Consider the following 15770-nt stretch of genomic DNA (forward strand, 5'->3'; position numbering starts at 1 on the left):
TTTATGGTGTCCGTTAGTGGGAGTAAAAGATCCATGAAATTTCGTCGACCCACTTTCGATCGATCGGTGCCTGCGCGACGCTGGCGTTTTATGGCCGCGATGCAGTCAGCGTGCCTCGGCAAATCCCAGTCGGTCGTTTTCACGGTCGAACACGGTGAAGTAGCGGCCAAGGAACGGATCACCCAGGTTCCAGAGTGGCCCGCGGCCGGCACCGAAGTCGTAACCCTTTATGTAGACCACGCACGAGATCCTGTCGTCGCGTTTCACCTGCAAGTGGGTGAGGCAAACCATTTCTCGGTTCCCTGCTCCATGAGCTCCATAGCGTCACTTTGTGACGTCTTTCACAACTAAATCTGCGCTCTCGCCAGTGCAGCCTTTTATCGCTAGCTGTTTATCTTCCTATACCGCCCACCGTTAGAGCACGTGCACCAGTCGTTTGTCCTTCAGCGCGAATGCCGCAACAGTTCTTGGAGAATCCCCTCACATTTTTTTATTCTGCGTTTGCTGTCTACGAAAATGGTATTTTTGCTTGTGTAGCGCTGTCGTACTTATAGGTAATTCTCTGGCTGTTCATTTACGTCTAATCAGCGCAGGCTAATGACCATAAAAACTCAGGTGCAGTGGCGTAGCCAGGGGAGTGTGGGTGTTCAAACGCCCTTCCACCCTCCCCCAAAAATGTTCAGTTTTTGCATGTGTATATATGCACGCACACATACAAACGCACGTACGAACATACATAAGGACTTAAGTTTAGTTGACCCCCGTCCCCCCCCGAAAAAATTTCTGGTTACTCCCTGGTCCCGCGGCGTCGGCGACAACACGAGGGGATGCAAAAATCATCATCATGTGATGACGTCATCATGAATTCACAGATCGCCAACGTCCTTCGGTGTAAAGTGTCGTACAGAGTTTCAGCCATTCCAGGCTTTTGTTCTAGTTTTATCAAGACTGTATTGCTATGTGTGTGGAACAGAAGAATTTACCTTGACTATGTAGTCCTCTGCCTTCAGAATCAATGGTTTGCCTCCAATATTTATTGTAAAATCGGGCAGAAGGCTTGTGTTTCTGCACTCAACCTGGTTCTAAAAGGAGCAAAAAATAATAATCATCAGCATTGGTCTAAAATTAAAGCAAATAATGCTCATCAACCTATTACAATCATTGGCAATAGTGTTCACTGTTCAGGATCCATACTCCTGAATGACACCCTTACATACAATTACGTCAGATAATAATAATTTGCTCCACGGGCTTCTCGCAGAGTGATACGCAGGAAGGTCGAAGCCAGGACCTTAATGCTGCAGTGTTCCCCATTTTAGTACGGTATAGTTTTGCATCGGCAGAATCTAGCGCTTTCCGAAAGACGCGCGGAAAGTCCGTGACGTCTCTTCAGTTCCATAGCTGGTTAACCGTTCTCTCTCTCCATCTCACTCTCTCTTTCTATCTCTCAAATTGGCAACTTGCCGAAAAAATTACGATTGTTAAGAGCAGCGTACCAGATCCCTCATGTAAGGCGTCGCACCTAGAATCTTCATGAGTCGCCTGACGTCACCCGAGGGCCCGGTGATGGTCGAGCAGCCCGTATCAACCATGACTTGACAGCCTCCGGGGCAGAAATTATTGTCGCCAACGGATATGCTGCTCAAGGAAGACAGAAATGAAACATGCATTTTGATCGTAGTACCTATTTGAAAGGCAGTAAATTTTAAGTTGCATCATCAAAGCCAGCAGGTATTCTATGTATCTACACCTTGTTACAATGTAAAATGTGCTGCCCGCACCCCTTTATTTGCATGAAGCATGACAAAAATTACGTGTGTAAGGACTTTTTCAGAATTGGCTTCGGAGTGTTTCTCCAGCTGCATCTGTGGTCATATCAACTGAACTATTTTCCTGGTTTAAAAGTATTATTTGTTACGTTTTGCTACAAGGTTAAACTCAGACTCAGGGCGAAAGAAACAATGAGTTGCAGATTCTAACACGTGCGTATCGGAAAGGTGTCACGAAAAGTAAAAACCGCTTAAAAGGGAGTCGGACAGAAAGGAACGTGAGGGCACTTGTGTGGCCCCGTTCTTTTTTTTTTTTCATGAAGCAAGTTCACTTTGCTAAAATCGCAATATGAAAGGGCGTAAGCATACATGATGAAACTAATGTTCGAAAGATCATACTGCTACTTAGCATCTTCTGTTATGCTATCTTGTTGCAATGTAGGTAGGAAGTAAAACTTGAAAGTATATGTATGCAGATATTTGGAAGTAGCTGCCGCGTAATCCTCTGATCACAAAAAAAAAGAAGAAAAAAGACCTGAAAAGAAAGCTGTCTTGTTTTTTCTTACAGTCGGTTAACGATCAAATGCCTCGTTGCAAAAAGCCATCAAAACATAGTAGCCCCGTGGTCAAAGCAGGACTTCCCAGTTATTCGAATTTCATCTCGGTTGCAAGCCGTTGGCCCTGTACCTGTCAGCCGAAACCTGCCAGTATCCCTTTTTGGAAACGGGGACGTAGACTAGCTCTCCCGTGTAGTGGTCGGCGTCGATGCCTCCGAAGTAAACCTCCCCACCTTCACCAGCCGCGGCGCCTCGGTTCAGGTAGACAGAAAACAGGGGTCGGTGCACGACGCCCTGGGCCACCATGTTGTCGAAGACCGGCGTAGCGCCAAACACAGAGTAGGCCGGGTATGCGAGCCCCAGGATGCCATCGAACTGGGCGGCTGCAAAGGCACGGTCCTGGCTGTTATCCACCTGCACGAAGTTCTGGTCTCGCACAGGGCACTCGCCAATGGACACGACGTCGACACCGATGCTACCCGCAACTGGCCCGCTGCCGTAGGCCAGGTGAACTCGAGTTCCGTTGCCCACGTAGGTGCTTGAGAGGGATGCGTCATACCGCTGGTGCAGCGCTGCAAAGAAAGGCAAGTTGACCAATGAGTTGTAATAATTATTTGCTCTACGCGCGACGGTGGACACGAGGCGAATGCTTCTGAATACCCTTGAATACCTTTGGAATCCAAGCATGACTACCCTTAGTTAAACTTCTTTACTAAAGGAGAAAAACATTCATTCAAACGGTGACTTTTCAACCCGCTGAAAAGCGTCAGCCACACCGTTTCAACTGGAGCACCATTCACGGTTTAAAGTTTTCAATTTCAGCTTTAGTCGCAGTTGTGAGTTTTCGGCGTCTTTAGCAGATTATGCAAATACTTATAGTTTCAGCAGAATCCGGCACTATTTTTCCTTCTTTACATCTTTTTGTCAATTCTTTCTCAAATTTCTCAAAGAATGTGCTTCGAACCAGGAAAACCCTTCAGAATTTATGCAAAGGTGGCCACAGTAGCATTGTTGCTCTCTCTGAAGCAAAAGTAATATTAATAGCTTTAAGTCAATATGACTTGGCCACAATCAGGGGCTAACTGTCACTTCCACTTTGTACGCCTGAGGCAACGAAATAGTTTATACAATACTTTCCACGGGTCTACTTGCTTCAGTCAGATCTACTTTGCGTCTTACACATACAAGTAGGCTAAACAGTTACATCTAGACGATTCTCTCACTTCTCTACTTTATAACCTCAAGGGAAATATAAAAATCCTGAACTGCATGAAAATGATTTCTCATTTATACGAGATTTTTCGGGTCGTTTTGCAAATGCATCTAAGACAGCTTAAATAAATCAACATTATCGCTTTCTTGACTTACCAAATTCTGCACTTTTCCATTTTTAAGTAATGTCGCAAATTATTGTTTGGTACACGTGTGTCTATGAAAAAAATCTGCCACTTACACATAATTCAGCAAACTGCACTCACTTTTACTCTTTTGATAGCTCATTATTATTTTCCGTTTCTCTATACTTTCTGGCAAGCGCAAATGTTCCTGGAAATATGTAACGGAAGCGTTGCCACTTCAAATTCCTGCAATCATTGCGTGCGTGCATATCCAAGCCTTTAGCGGGAGATATAAAAATTATCTTCTATTACTGCACTTCAATACCAACTAATGCATTCCCTGTCCTGGTTCATTCACAGTTTCCTTGTTATCAAACGAAACATAAGCAAACTGCATCGGCGTCGCTCCTGCGTCAACTATGATAAGTATTGTCAGAACTGACCAACTGGGCTGAAATTTAGAGAACAAGAGAATACTGGCAAGCGGTTGCTGAGCCCCACGCAGTGAAGGATGAAACCGAACCAGATAAATATAATGTTAAGATTCGGATAGGAGACAGTAAGGATTAGGTAGCTGACACTGTAGTTGATAGTAAGTGGAAGAGTTTGATCTGGGGATGCCATGAAATGCGCGTAGTAGATAAACGTCGGGCTTCTTTAGAACAACTGAATTTACGCCTATAGAAGGGACACACATCGAGGGAAATGAAGAAAAAGATACTGGGATGCGATTTAGAAATGTGCAGCAGTAGTAGGGGATCAGATGGTGCTCGTAAAGAACAACTGGATATCATTCGGAAGACCACTATGCCGGAAAGTGACGGCGGTGGCTCCGACTTTGATATAATTACTGCCCATTCGCAAAGTAAACGTTTAATATCCTTAATCTTTACTACCAAAAGCTAATGCGGAATTCGGCCCGAGCAGACGTCGCTAGGTCACTTCGCAAAATTAGTGTCAGCTCTATTTTAATCAAAATGAAATAGTCATGCTTATAACAAGGCGATCAGAAATCCGCACGATGCATCGTGTCTAATTTCAGCACAATAACACGTTGCTTTGGTTTTGGTAGAATCAGGCGGAGTGGAATCGAAGATGTAAGATAACCGCGTCGACTGCCTCTACCGAATGTAGTACCTATACTTTGAGCATTAACCTTTCGTAAGAACGATTATTTGTTGACAGCTTTCGTTCAGTAGTTGCAGTTACATCAGCCACGATTTTTACACGTATACATTCCTGAGTAGCCTCCAAATATCGCTCAGATCGCACGATGAAGTTTATGCTCCTCTAAAACAGTCTTTCGGCATTTTTATTACTTCTTCTGAGCGACTTTCATCAATCTAATTTGAGTTGTCCGCGTTTCGAGAAGCACAAAGTTGGCGCGCTCCGAGTAAGAGTATGGCGCGGTCTGCGCATACAGAGAGAGGTAATGAGAAGCACCGCGTAGAAATGACATTGAAGAATTTGCAATGCATAACACGACGAAGATGGATATGAGACGAAATAGGAACGTTAACCTCGCGCTTGTGCGCCACCTCTACCTTCTACCCGCAGTATTTGTGTTTTTTCGCCTGCAGAATCTATGATTACAAAAGAAGCCAGAGTTCATCGGCGAGGTCTTCGGGGCACTCACCGCATTTTTCGGGTCCCGTATATCTAGTTGTTCTTGCAATAAACTTCTTTCGTGCCATCAACCGTGCTTCCGTATGTATATGTGCTTCCGAGCTGCTCAGGAAGCAGTGACGGCGTTATATTAACGCCGCGCTGAAACTAGCCTCACGACTGCGCGAGACTGGGGTGAAGTACAGTTCTTACGGCAGTAGTGGTCCCCCTCGATGCAGTTACTGGCCGGAACCCATAGGTCCGAGGAGCCGGTGTCAAAGAGAATGCGGAAACGTTGCGGCGGGGTGCCAATCGTGATGTCACCGTAGTACTGCGCCTGCGTCATGATAATTGAAACCGCTTTCAATTGAAACGCTGAAGCGCTAAACCCATTCAGGCCGCACATCGCCCACCGCCGGCGGATTTCCGATACGGCGCATCTTATCTCGACTGCCAGGTCTATAGGTAAGGTACAGCTGTATGTAAGCAGCCAGATTAGTTCTTCCATTTCCTCAGGAAGTCCTCTTAAAATTGATGAACCGGGCAAGAAGTGATGTCGAAAAACGCTAGAGAAAAAAAGTAAAGTGCAAACAAATCAGCCACTGTCTTTCTGAGACAGGTTTATAACGATGAGGCACAGTGTTTTTTTTGTTTTTGTTTTTTTTTGCACAAGTACCAGATGCACTCTAAGACAAATATATGACTCTCTTTAAAGAGACACGCCAACTCTCTTTCGGGTCCCATGACTCTCCGACGAGAGCTTAATGATCTCCAAAGAGAGTTCACGTGTCTCTTTAAGAAGAGTCATATACGTGGGAAGTCGGGACTGACAAAAAAAAGGCAAGGGACTTTTCTTTTTCTTGAAGTGTATGGCCAGCGAGCGCCATGGCATTCCACAAGTTTATTACGGGAAACTGACAAGATATAAGGTAATTACATTTTGGCAGTTGGTCTGAATTGTATAATGGGCAGACGGTGAAATCTCTGAATTGAATTGACCTCAAATATCTGAGAAGAAAGTGAGTTACGGGTACTGAATGAAACATCGAATGTTTTGATGCCTCTAAGCGTAAAAAGCAAGAAAGCAGAACAAGTTGCATATGTGAAGTGGTGAGCAAGAGTGAATTGCTTGTTTTTTTTTGACGCGCAATGTCGTTTCCAGGGGAAGGAAAATGAAATTGCGGCTGACTCGACAGCGCATTCTATATATATATATATATATATATATATATATATATATATATATATATATATATATATATATATATATATATATATATATATATATATCGGATGTGAAAATGGAGTGTGTGACCTTTTCTCATGTGTGAGTTGATTTAACAATCACTTCAAAATCATCACGCTCACGTCAGCTCATTGGCTTGCATAATATATCTAACTTCAATATCTGTTGGAATTGGCCTTATGAAAAATTCCAGCGTAAAAACTTAGTTTATATAAGCGCTTATTCAAATACAACAGGGTGAGAATTTTGGTACTGCATGGACACGGCATAATAGAGTGCCGGAAGCTGTAATTTCTCTGCAATGATTATTTCTATACAATTAATTTATACAGTGAGAGCTGCGGAACTTTGTCTTGCTACAGTTCATCAAACGCCAAGAGGGCGCATAAATTAACGCGACCGCGTTCTCAAAAGAGACAGTGTTTTACAGATTGTAAATTACCGCAATACCGGCGCTCTAATAGTTATAACGCTCGTCAATACTTCCTACTTGGCAGCGCGAGCTAAGAGAGAAAAATGTCAGATACAATAGGCAGATACTCAGCGTGCGTATACTGTTCTAAAACTGAACGTTATTTATTGTTCCATAATGCAGACATCGGTTTTGGCTTTAATGTGGGGTACTGTACTGATTATCATTGTTATAATGTTTCTAAATAGTCCCTTTTTATATTTATATGAATGTTATCTTTCTATTTTCATGAAGCATAATTGCGGCACTCTTTGCTTGAACTGGCTGAGCAGGCAATTCAAGCATAGAGCTGTTAAAACAATTTAATCAGGAAATATAATTTTTATGAAACAAATTATAATACGCGCAATATGAGATAAATAACTGCAACAATGGCATTGATTGGTTCATCAAACGTAACGACAAAGCAAATAGTTAGGCTTATTTGCGAATTAATTAAATTATTTCGACATTCAAAAACGTTTCGTCTCGCTGCTGCTTTTGTATGCTGACATTAAAAATAAGCAGGAAGTACAGCACCACTCAAAATGTTCACGTATTTCATGCATTTAACAACTAGCGCTATTCAAAAGCTATAGGATCCGATCCTCTCACACTGGAATTGCTGTTTTCTTTCAGAAGCGTTCCGATTTAAGGAGTTAATAGAAAACCTCGATTAAACGACCTAAGTTAAATCGCAAAGACACCTACATTTCAGTGAAAAATAAACGCTGTTGCTGGTATTAGTAACAGTAGTTGTACATTTGCCGTAGCATGAGAGATCGCACTTACATCAAGATAGTTTGTCAAGTGTTCCACGATGACATCGCTTTCTTGTGATCTTCCAAGGTGGCTGTTGCTTTCCAGAAAAGTCATGGGCGCGCCTACTTCGTCGTAGGTTTCTCGAATGGACCTCATTCGTCGCAGCGGCACTCTAGAGGTGCGAAAAAAAGAAAGAGACAGAGCTAGACATACATTTTATTTGCGATAATACATTCGCACACATAGGAAGACGAGTCTGCATCCACTGCGCAAAGACTACCACGAAAACAGAACTTGTCCTCAAATAACGAGAACGTTTCGCATAATGAAGGCTACCAAACATTACAAGTGCAGGGGAAGATGGGGAACTGAAGTGATATAGGAAGTCGTTGAACAAGTTATGTCTCTGCAGCCAACGCTTAGACAAGTTCATCTATGTTTGTCAGGGCAGCAACATGCCTTCGTCAACTGCTACCCTGAAGAAAAGTCCTCTTGCCGAAACAGTGGCACCAGCGACATTTCTTGTTCAATGACTTCTCATCACACAAGGAAGTCGCATTTGTTTATAGAACGTAGTAACAATGCGGTTAAAATTTGTGTTGCGAAATAATAACAGGCAATGCTGAGTCACCCGCGACCCATAGGTTATGGTTGAGTATTCTATTCGCTTCACTGTAATGAAGATGAGTAAAATAGAATAGATTATAAACGAGTCTCATACAAACGATAATAAAGTCCGCTCAGATGAAAACAAGGCACAAATTAACTTGCTGTCATCACGACGAGCAACGTTTGAGCACGCGCTAACGAGGAGGAGGAATAAACTTTATTATGAACCAGCAATTTAGGTTCGTTGGCCTAGGCCTCCCACGTGGGGACGTCGAGGCCTTGCCTCTTCGCCGCCTCGCGGGCTTGCTGGATGGCCCATAAACGAAAGTAATTTCATTTCTCCGGCTATAGTCAAGACAAGATACCACATAGCCAAAGGTTTAAAAGGGACGCCGACAGCAAATCAACGAGACAAAGTGCAAGACACATCGTGCCCTTAATGGGAGCCTTGTTCGAATTTTTGCTCGCAAGCTTCGTGTTAGCGATTTTGTTTGTGAACAAAATCGTTCCCAAAACCGACCAGCGCCACCAAGAAGACAACACCACTTGTCGAAACGTTCTTATTCTTGGTAGTGGTGTTAGGGGTGGTCCGTGTCCCTTTTTTTTGTCTTTACTTTTGAATGTGATTTTTCGCCGCCAGACGAGCTTTTCATGAAACATTTGGCTCCAGAGCGCTTGGTTTGTACTCGCGGGCTATTTCACGATATATCTCTTTTTCGTAGTAAGGACATTTAAGCCGGTGTTGCTAACACATTTCTGAGCGTTTCAGAATATTTGCCAGTATATCGCCAGTAATATTGGACCGAATAGGACCGAATAGGACCGAATAGGACAGAATACATTAATAACTTCCCAATATATCAATGCAAACTACTTCAACGTTAATATAGAAAACCGCAAATGTTTTATATTTCGCGCATAGTTCTAATTGCTGCGGTATTTGGAGTTTTACGTGCAAAAAAAAAAACACACTTGAGACAGCTTCGTACTACTGGTGCCAAGCCTGAAGGAACAGCGGAGCCGGGCGTCCTTTCTTGTTTCTGTTTATTTTTCTCTTTCTTTCTTCACCTTTTTCTATTTCTCTCTGTTTCTTCTACTTCTTTTTTGTATCTTTTTATTCCTGTTTTTTCTTTCTATATTTTTTTCTCTCCCTTTTTTCTTTGATTCTCTTTCTCGCTATTCCTCTCGTTCTTTCTCTCATATGCGTTACTCTCTCCCCTTCTTCTTTCTGTCCTCTTCACATTCATGTCTCTCCTCCTCACTCTCACTTTCCTTTCTCACCCCCTTGCTATACTATATACTATACAAGGCTATGTTACCTGCAGCGAAACTACGCTTCAACCACTGTGGTTGAAGCGTCGTCATATAGATTGTTGTGCTCGTTGTGTTTCTCATACAGCCAAAGCAGAGAAAGCTGAGACTGAGCGGCGAAGACGATAGCTGTGCTTTTGTCCTTATTCCTGGTACCGTGAGTCGAACTTGTGGATGAGCCAAGCGCCATGGGGGAATGAAGCTGTGAAGCACGATCATCACAGTGTGATGGATATTCGCAACCGGCCTGATGCTTCTTAACGTTGTCGTTGGGCTCTCGTGATTTTTAACTAGCACGGCTTCTCGTCGGTTAACATAAACTCTTTCACGAGGCAGGGGAATCTACTTCATTCCCACTTGCGTACACGTAACATTTTAAGCAGCCGTTTGGGAAAGAATTTATGCCGCCTGTTCAGGCATTTAAAGCGATATTTCACCAGGCCGCATAATATCGCTGAGTGCATATTAGGTTTTAGGTAAACCTTCTGTTAAAATGTGCTAGAACCAAATAATATTTGCCGCGTATTTTGCTCGTATTGAAGGAAACTTGAAGGGACAACAAGAATTTCCTCGCTTCACAACAATTTATTTTCGTGTTCTTAACTTTCCATATTATCCTTACAACGCTAAGGTTAATAATAATTCTAAGAAAATGCCGGCAAAAACTCGCAGATGTTAAGACAGACTACGCCATGAATGTTACCGGTGACGCAAGGATTGTCTCTGCCGTACAAATGGGTTCGCGCACGCAAGAGTATGTGTCCCTCCCTCCCTGTTGTTTACAATTCATTCAGTGCCTTCCCAACGTTAACCAAATTTCTCGAGCAATGCACGGGAAAGCCGGCAGTATTACGCGCCACTTGCAACCTTTCTGCTACATACTCCTCGATATCGACGTGGCAGTATATAGCGTGAAAGAGCTCCTCAGTGATGACTGCAGTTAGAGCTATTTCACAGTTTTATTTGCAACCTTATCCTGCCTCTTCGATTAATAAAATGACTTACCCCTAATAACAAGTCCCTCTTCGCACATTCGCTGCCCGAAAGCTCCGAGACAGGCGTTTACCAGTATTCGCGAGCTGGCCATTTGGCGCTTAATCTAAATAGAACGGTTCACTGACACAGGTCTCATGTAGCACTTATTTTCTTCTGCGCTGCACCTTACTGAAATTAAACAAATGATGCCTGTTGAAACATCGGCGTATTCAGCTAAACTGAGTTAACTATAAATGAAGCCTGCTGTAAGAACATTATCCGTCTTGATCTGCTCGCCAGCCAACCGTTTATGTTTTCCGCGCGGGGGGTCATTCCGCTTCGCGCCCCGAAACCTAACTTAATGGAGGCAATTATCTGACTTTCGGCGCATTTAAAGCGTAAGAGACAGGTGATTTTGCTCCTATGTAATTTGGCCTTTCAAATATCTTTAACTGACAGAAAACAGTTAAGAACGGGATTGAGATAGCTCGCATCAATGGTGTCCTGCATAGACTCAAACGAGCACCGTTTTCTTCGTTGAACGAGGATTTACATATTTAATTCTTTAGAACAAAGTCGTGAAAAATGACTTTTGGCTCCCCAGGCGGCGAAAACGCACCAACAAATACGATACCATGTCACTTTCCATAAGCGTGCGCGTCTCCTAGCTTTTTTTTGTAAATATTAAAATGCAATGCATTTTTCTAGTATTTCTTTTCTTTCTTGTGTTTGCGAATTTCGGAAAATGCAACTAAACATTTCATTGTTGTGAACGTAAATGTGACGCTACCTTCACGTGACGTTATGAAACCACTGTCATGGGTGGTCCACATAAGCAACCCTCATTGCGATGACGACGTGCACCGCGGTCATCCATGGAAACATCGCGTTTAGATGCTTGCTCGCGCAAATGTAGCTTCTGCTGTCGCATGCGAGCTAGAACATCTTATTCCACATTCGCTGAAGTTTCAGAGCGACGACATTTTTCCGAATGTCAACACACTAGCATCGCGTGTGTTGCTACTAGCCAGCCTACCGCAACAGCCCCGCCACGTTACTGTAGTCGCAAACATTACCCTCAGTCACTCCCACACCCCACCCCTAACCGGTCCGGAGGGGGCGCAAATTAAGTCTTCTAAGCGAATTTGCGCCCCCTCCAAAACATTTATGCCACTTGCAAATTATGTGTTGCTTTTCGGCGACGGTGCCTTCCTCCTTCCAGCCCCTTCATGCGGTACCGTGTGGAAATCAATGATAGCAACACCCTTGAATCTTCATTACAGCCTTCCGACGCATAACGCCATCAATCTCTCATCAAAACTGGGTTCAACCTACACTACGCTCAAGATTATAAAGATATATCATCGAAATCATGCGACATCCACCGAAAGATACCACTTAATTGAAGTATTGTTTTCCCTCTCCTAAAAGACTTCTTTAGCGTTGTAACTCGAAGGTAGAAACGTGTATGCCAGTGCATATCTTTAACAGCGAAGCTGTTTAACCTATCAGTAACTTGTGCTTCGTCGTGCAAAACTCCACAGGTGGGTATGCACCACAGGAATTGGGCGAGTTGGGCAAGCCCCGCCACCGAGTACAGCAGGTGCGAGTGTCAAACGAAACTCTGCTCGGCGAAATGAAAACGTGAAACACGTGAAACACGTGAAAGAAAGAAAGAAAGAAAGAAAGAAGAAAGAAAGAAAGAAAGAAAGAAAGAAAGAAAGAAAGAAAGAAAGAAAGAAGAAAGAAGAAAGAGAAGAAGAAAGAAGAAAGAAAGAAAGAAAGAAAGAAAGAAAGAAAGAAAGAAAGAAAGAAAGAAAGAAAGAAAGAAAGAAAGAAAGAAAGAAAGAAAGAAATGGAAAGAGAGAAAAACAGACAGAGAGAGAGTGACAGAGAGAAAGATAAAGAGAAATCAAGGGAAGAAACACATAAAAAGATAGAAAGACAGAGAAAGAAAGAAAGAAGCAGGCACGAAAAATAGATAGAAATTACAGAAAGACATAAAGAGAAAGAATCAGAGAGAGAGAGAGAAAGAGATAGAAAGAAATATAGAAAAACAGAGAAAAAGATAGAAAGAAACAGACACGAAAAGGAGATTTAAAAAACAAAGAGCAAGACAGAAAGAGAAATGAAGATAGAAAGAGCGAGAACGAGAAAGAAATTGATACAGAGAAAAAGAAAGGAATAAAAAAACGGATACGAAAAAGAGATACAAGAAACAGACAGAAAAAGAAAGAAAGAGAAGAATGGAGAGAAACAAGGAAGGCCGCCCGGCTGGGCTCTTCCTTCAGGCTTGGCACCAATGGGGCGAAGCTGCCATAATTTTTGTTTTATTATGCGCTATGCATTGTGGGCTCAGTGCGAAAATTATGCACACATACGGCGTTAGGTCGTATCTACCTGTGCGCACGGTGCTTGCATATCTTTCGTACCCGACCTACCGTGACATCAAAACACTAACTCACCAGATAAAGACGTCTGGCTATCTACTACGCAAGTCGTATACATGAAAAGCAACCCTGAACGTTTACAATTGTCTTTCTTAAAACAATACATAAATTATTTATCTGCGACAAAGCTCCACGTTACACCAGACAGCGTGCCTAGGCAGCCTGATATGGGGGTGTTTTCGGCTACAACGCTGCCCGAAGCAAAAGTCAAGCGCTCTCACCTTATTTGTGCCAGCGCTGACGCCGACAGGACGAGAAGCACAACCCCGTATCGGCACCCTTTCATGTCGGAACGATGCTGAGCCTGGTTATTTGACGCTGCCTTACGACAATCTTCTCAGTTCGTCCGAGCTCGGACGGGTGCTGCCGAGCAAGTGGTTTGGGCATGCGAGTCGACACTGGCTCAGCGCCGGCAACTCAAAAAGATGCAGCACGCAGCGCCCCTCTCCGGTGCAGCGTCCGGTACAGTTGACCGTGTGGTCCTTACACGCAACTCAGCTGCCCTCGAGGGTGATAAAGTTTGTGCAAAGCTCAGCGCCCAGGCAGCAGACCAGACCCAATCGCTATTTAATGCAAACAAGCTTTGCTTCATTGCATTTGATGCACGAGATGCCTTCTACAGCCAACATGAACGAAACGGTGTGTCCGGATACTTGCCATGTTTTTTTGCTCGAGAACGCTAAGAACAGTTAACTATAGTAGGGCAGGTAAATGAATATGGCATTACATACACGTTCTTTCACCTGTTTGCATGCACGTCTAGTGCGAGTGTATTTACCTTCACATGAGCAGAAGCAACTAATCTGATGCCCGTCTAGCAGTCAAAGTAGGCACAATTTATTCTAAATTAAGCCATGCAGAAATTATTTCTTGGCATTGTCCACCCCACGTGTGTTACTTTCATTCTTCTTCTAAGCACCTGCTGTGCGTCAAAACGATCATGGACAGTATTTAAAAAAATATTACAGGGGATGCCTAGAACTTTCTAAGAACGTGAAGGTGAAAGCCTAGATGAACCCATAGCGATATGGAATGAAACTCACGCGGCGACGTATAGTCTATAGCAACGTTACTAGTACTAGTAACGTTGGTCCATAGGCATCGCGCGTTGGAGTTTTTGAAATGCGACAGCAGGGCAAGTAAAGATGCTATGGGTGCTAGTTGGTATGACTTATGACTGTTCGCGCTGCGAGGAACCGACGAAAGAACAAGTGAAAAAAAGGACACACACGGGGTGATGCGCGTGCTAACAACTGATTTATTTCCGTGCCAGACAGTTGCTTGTGTACAACACGAACAGAAGATAGAAAGAAAGGAAAAACGAAAAAAATAGCAGAAAACAAAAAGTCACATAGTGCACATCAGCTCAACACGTCTCCGTCCACAATAAACACATGCAAAGCAATTATGTCTAAGGTATCATGGCTGCCTTCAAAAATTCAATTTCTTTTTGAGATAGGATGATGGAAGGTGAGCCGCGCAGCCTTCGCTGGTATGAATAAGAAAAGCCTTGATAATTTCTCTTTCTGTTGAAAGACGGTGAGCAGATTGTGTTAGAAAAATCGGCTACCCTGTACACAAAGTGTCTCTTGACGGTGAGAGTACCAGAATCTTGGAAAGAGGCTAACATCATCTTAATTCATAAGAAAGAGGACGTCAAGGACTTGAAAAATTACAGGCCGATCAGCTTAGTGTCGTCTACAAGGTATTTACAAAAGTAATAGCTCATAGAATTAAGGCCAAATTCAATCAACCAAATGACCAAGCAGAATTTCGTGCAGGCTACTCGACACTAGGCCATACTCACACTATCAATCAGGTGATACAGAAATGCGCGGTATATAAACAACCCTTATATACAGCCTTCATAGATTACAGGAAAGCATTTTATTTGGTCGAAATCTCAGCAGTCATGCAGGTACCACGGAATCAGGGCGTCGACGAACCACATATAAAAATACTGGAAGAAATAAATCTACAGCGGCTCCACAGCCACCGTAGTCCTCCATAAAGAAGGCGATAAAAATACTGTAGAAAAGGGCGCAAGGCCGGGAGACATGATCTCCCCAATGCTATTCACCGCGTGCTTACAGGAGGTTTTCTGGGCCTTAGGTTGAGAAAACTTAGGGATACGAGTTAATGGAAAGTACCTCAGTAACCTGCGATATGCTGATGACATTGCGGTGATTATATTGTCTTGCCTTTACAGCAGAGCTCTTAAGGTCGAGGTTGGCCGTGTGTAGTACATAGAAAATTATCATCATCATGAACCCGCACGCGCCATCTTCGTCTTCTTCTTCGTCGTCTTCCTCTTCTTCCTCTTCTGCTTCGCTACCAGAAGACAAGCGCCCATTTGTCCGGCGAGGAATGGAATAACTTGATGGGCGAGAGAGCGAGTACAGAGAGAGAGAGAGAGAGAAAGACATAAAGGAAGAGAGAGAAAGAAAGAAATAGAAAGAGGTAATTTCTTTGCGAAAAAAAATTTTGCCGAGGCGAGATCCGAACTATAGTACCCACGATCCGAATGCGAGCGTCCTAACCACTCGGCTATCCAGGCATTCTGGCAAAGATCATGGCCTTGTATAGTATAGTACAGCAAGGTGGTGGGAAGGAGAAGTGTGAGTGAGGAGGAGAGATGTGAGGGTTAGGAGGAGGGAAAGTAGGATGGGAGAACGAGTAGATAGATAGATAGATAGAT

General features: G+C 43.4%; 1 protein-coding gene across 1 annotated transcript; it reads right to left on the reverse strand.

Moving 5' to 3' along the window:
• LOC119373654 (lysosomal aspartic protease) lies at positions 1-13451 on the reverse strand. The gene is made up of 7 exons (XM_037643715.2): positions 13294-13451; positions 7758-7899; positions 5482-5605; positions 2457-2898; positions 1497-1638; positions 984-1082; positions 1-267 (listed from the first exon to the last, which is right to left on the reverse strand). The coding sequence occupies exons 1-7, from the start codon at positions 13356-13358 to the stop codon at positions 106-108; spliced, it is 1176 nt and encodes a 391-aa protein (XP_037499643.1). The 5' UTR covers positions 13359-13451; the 3' UTR covers positions 1-105.
• Positions 13452-15770: the final 2319 nt, after the last annotated feature.

The sequence above is a fragment of the Rhipicephalus sanguineus genome, chromosome 1, assembly GCF_013339695.2.
Source record: "Rhipicephalus sanguineus isolate Rsan-2018 chromosome 1, BIME_Rsan_1.4, whole genome shotgun sequence".
NCBI lineage: Eukaryota > Metazoa > Arthropoda > Arachnida > Ixodida > Ixodidae > Rhipicephalus > Rhipicephalus sanguineus.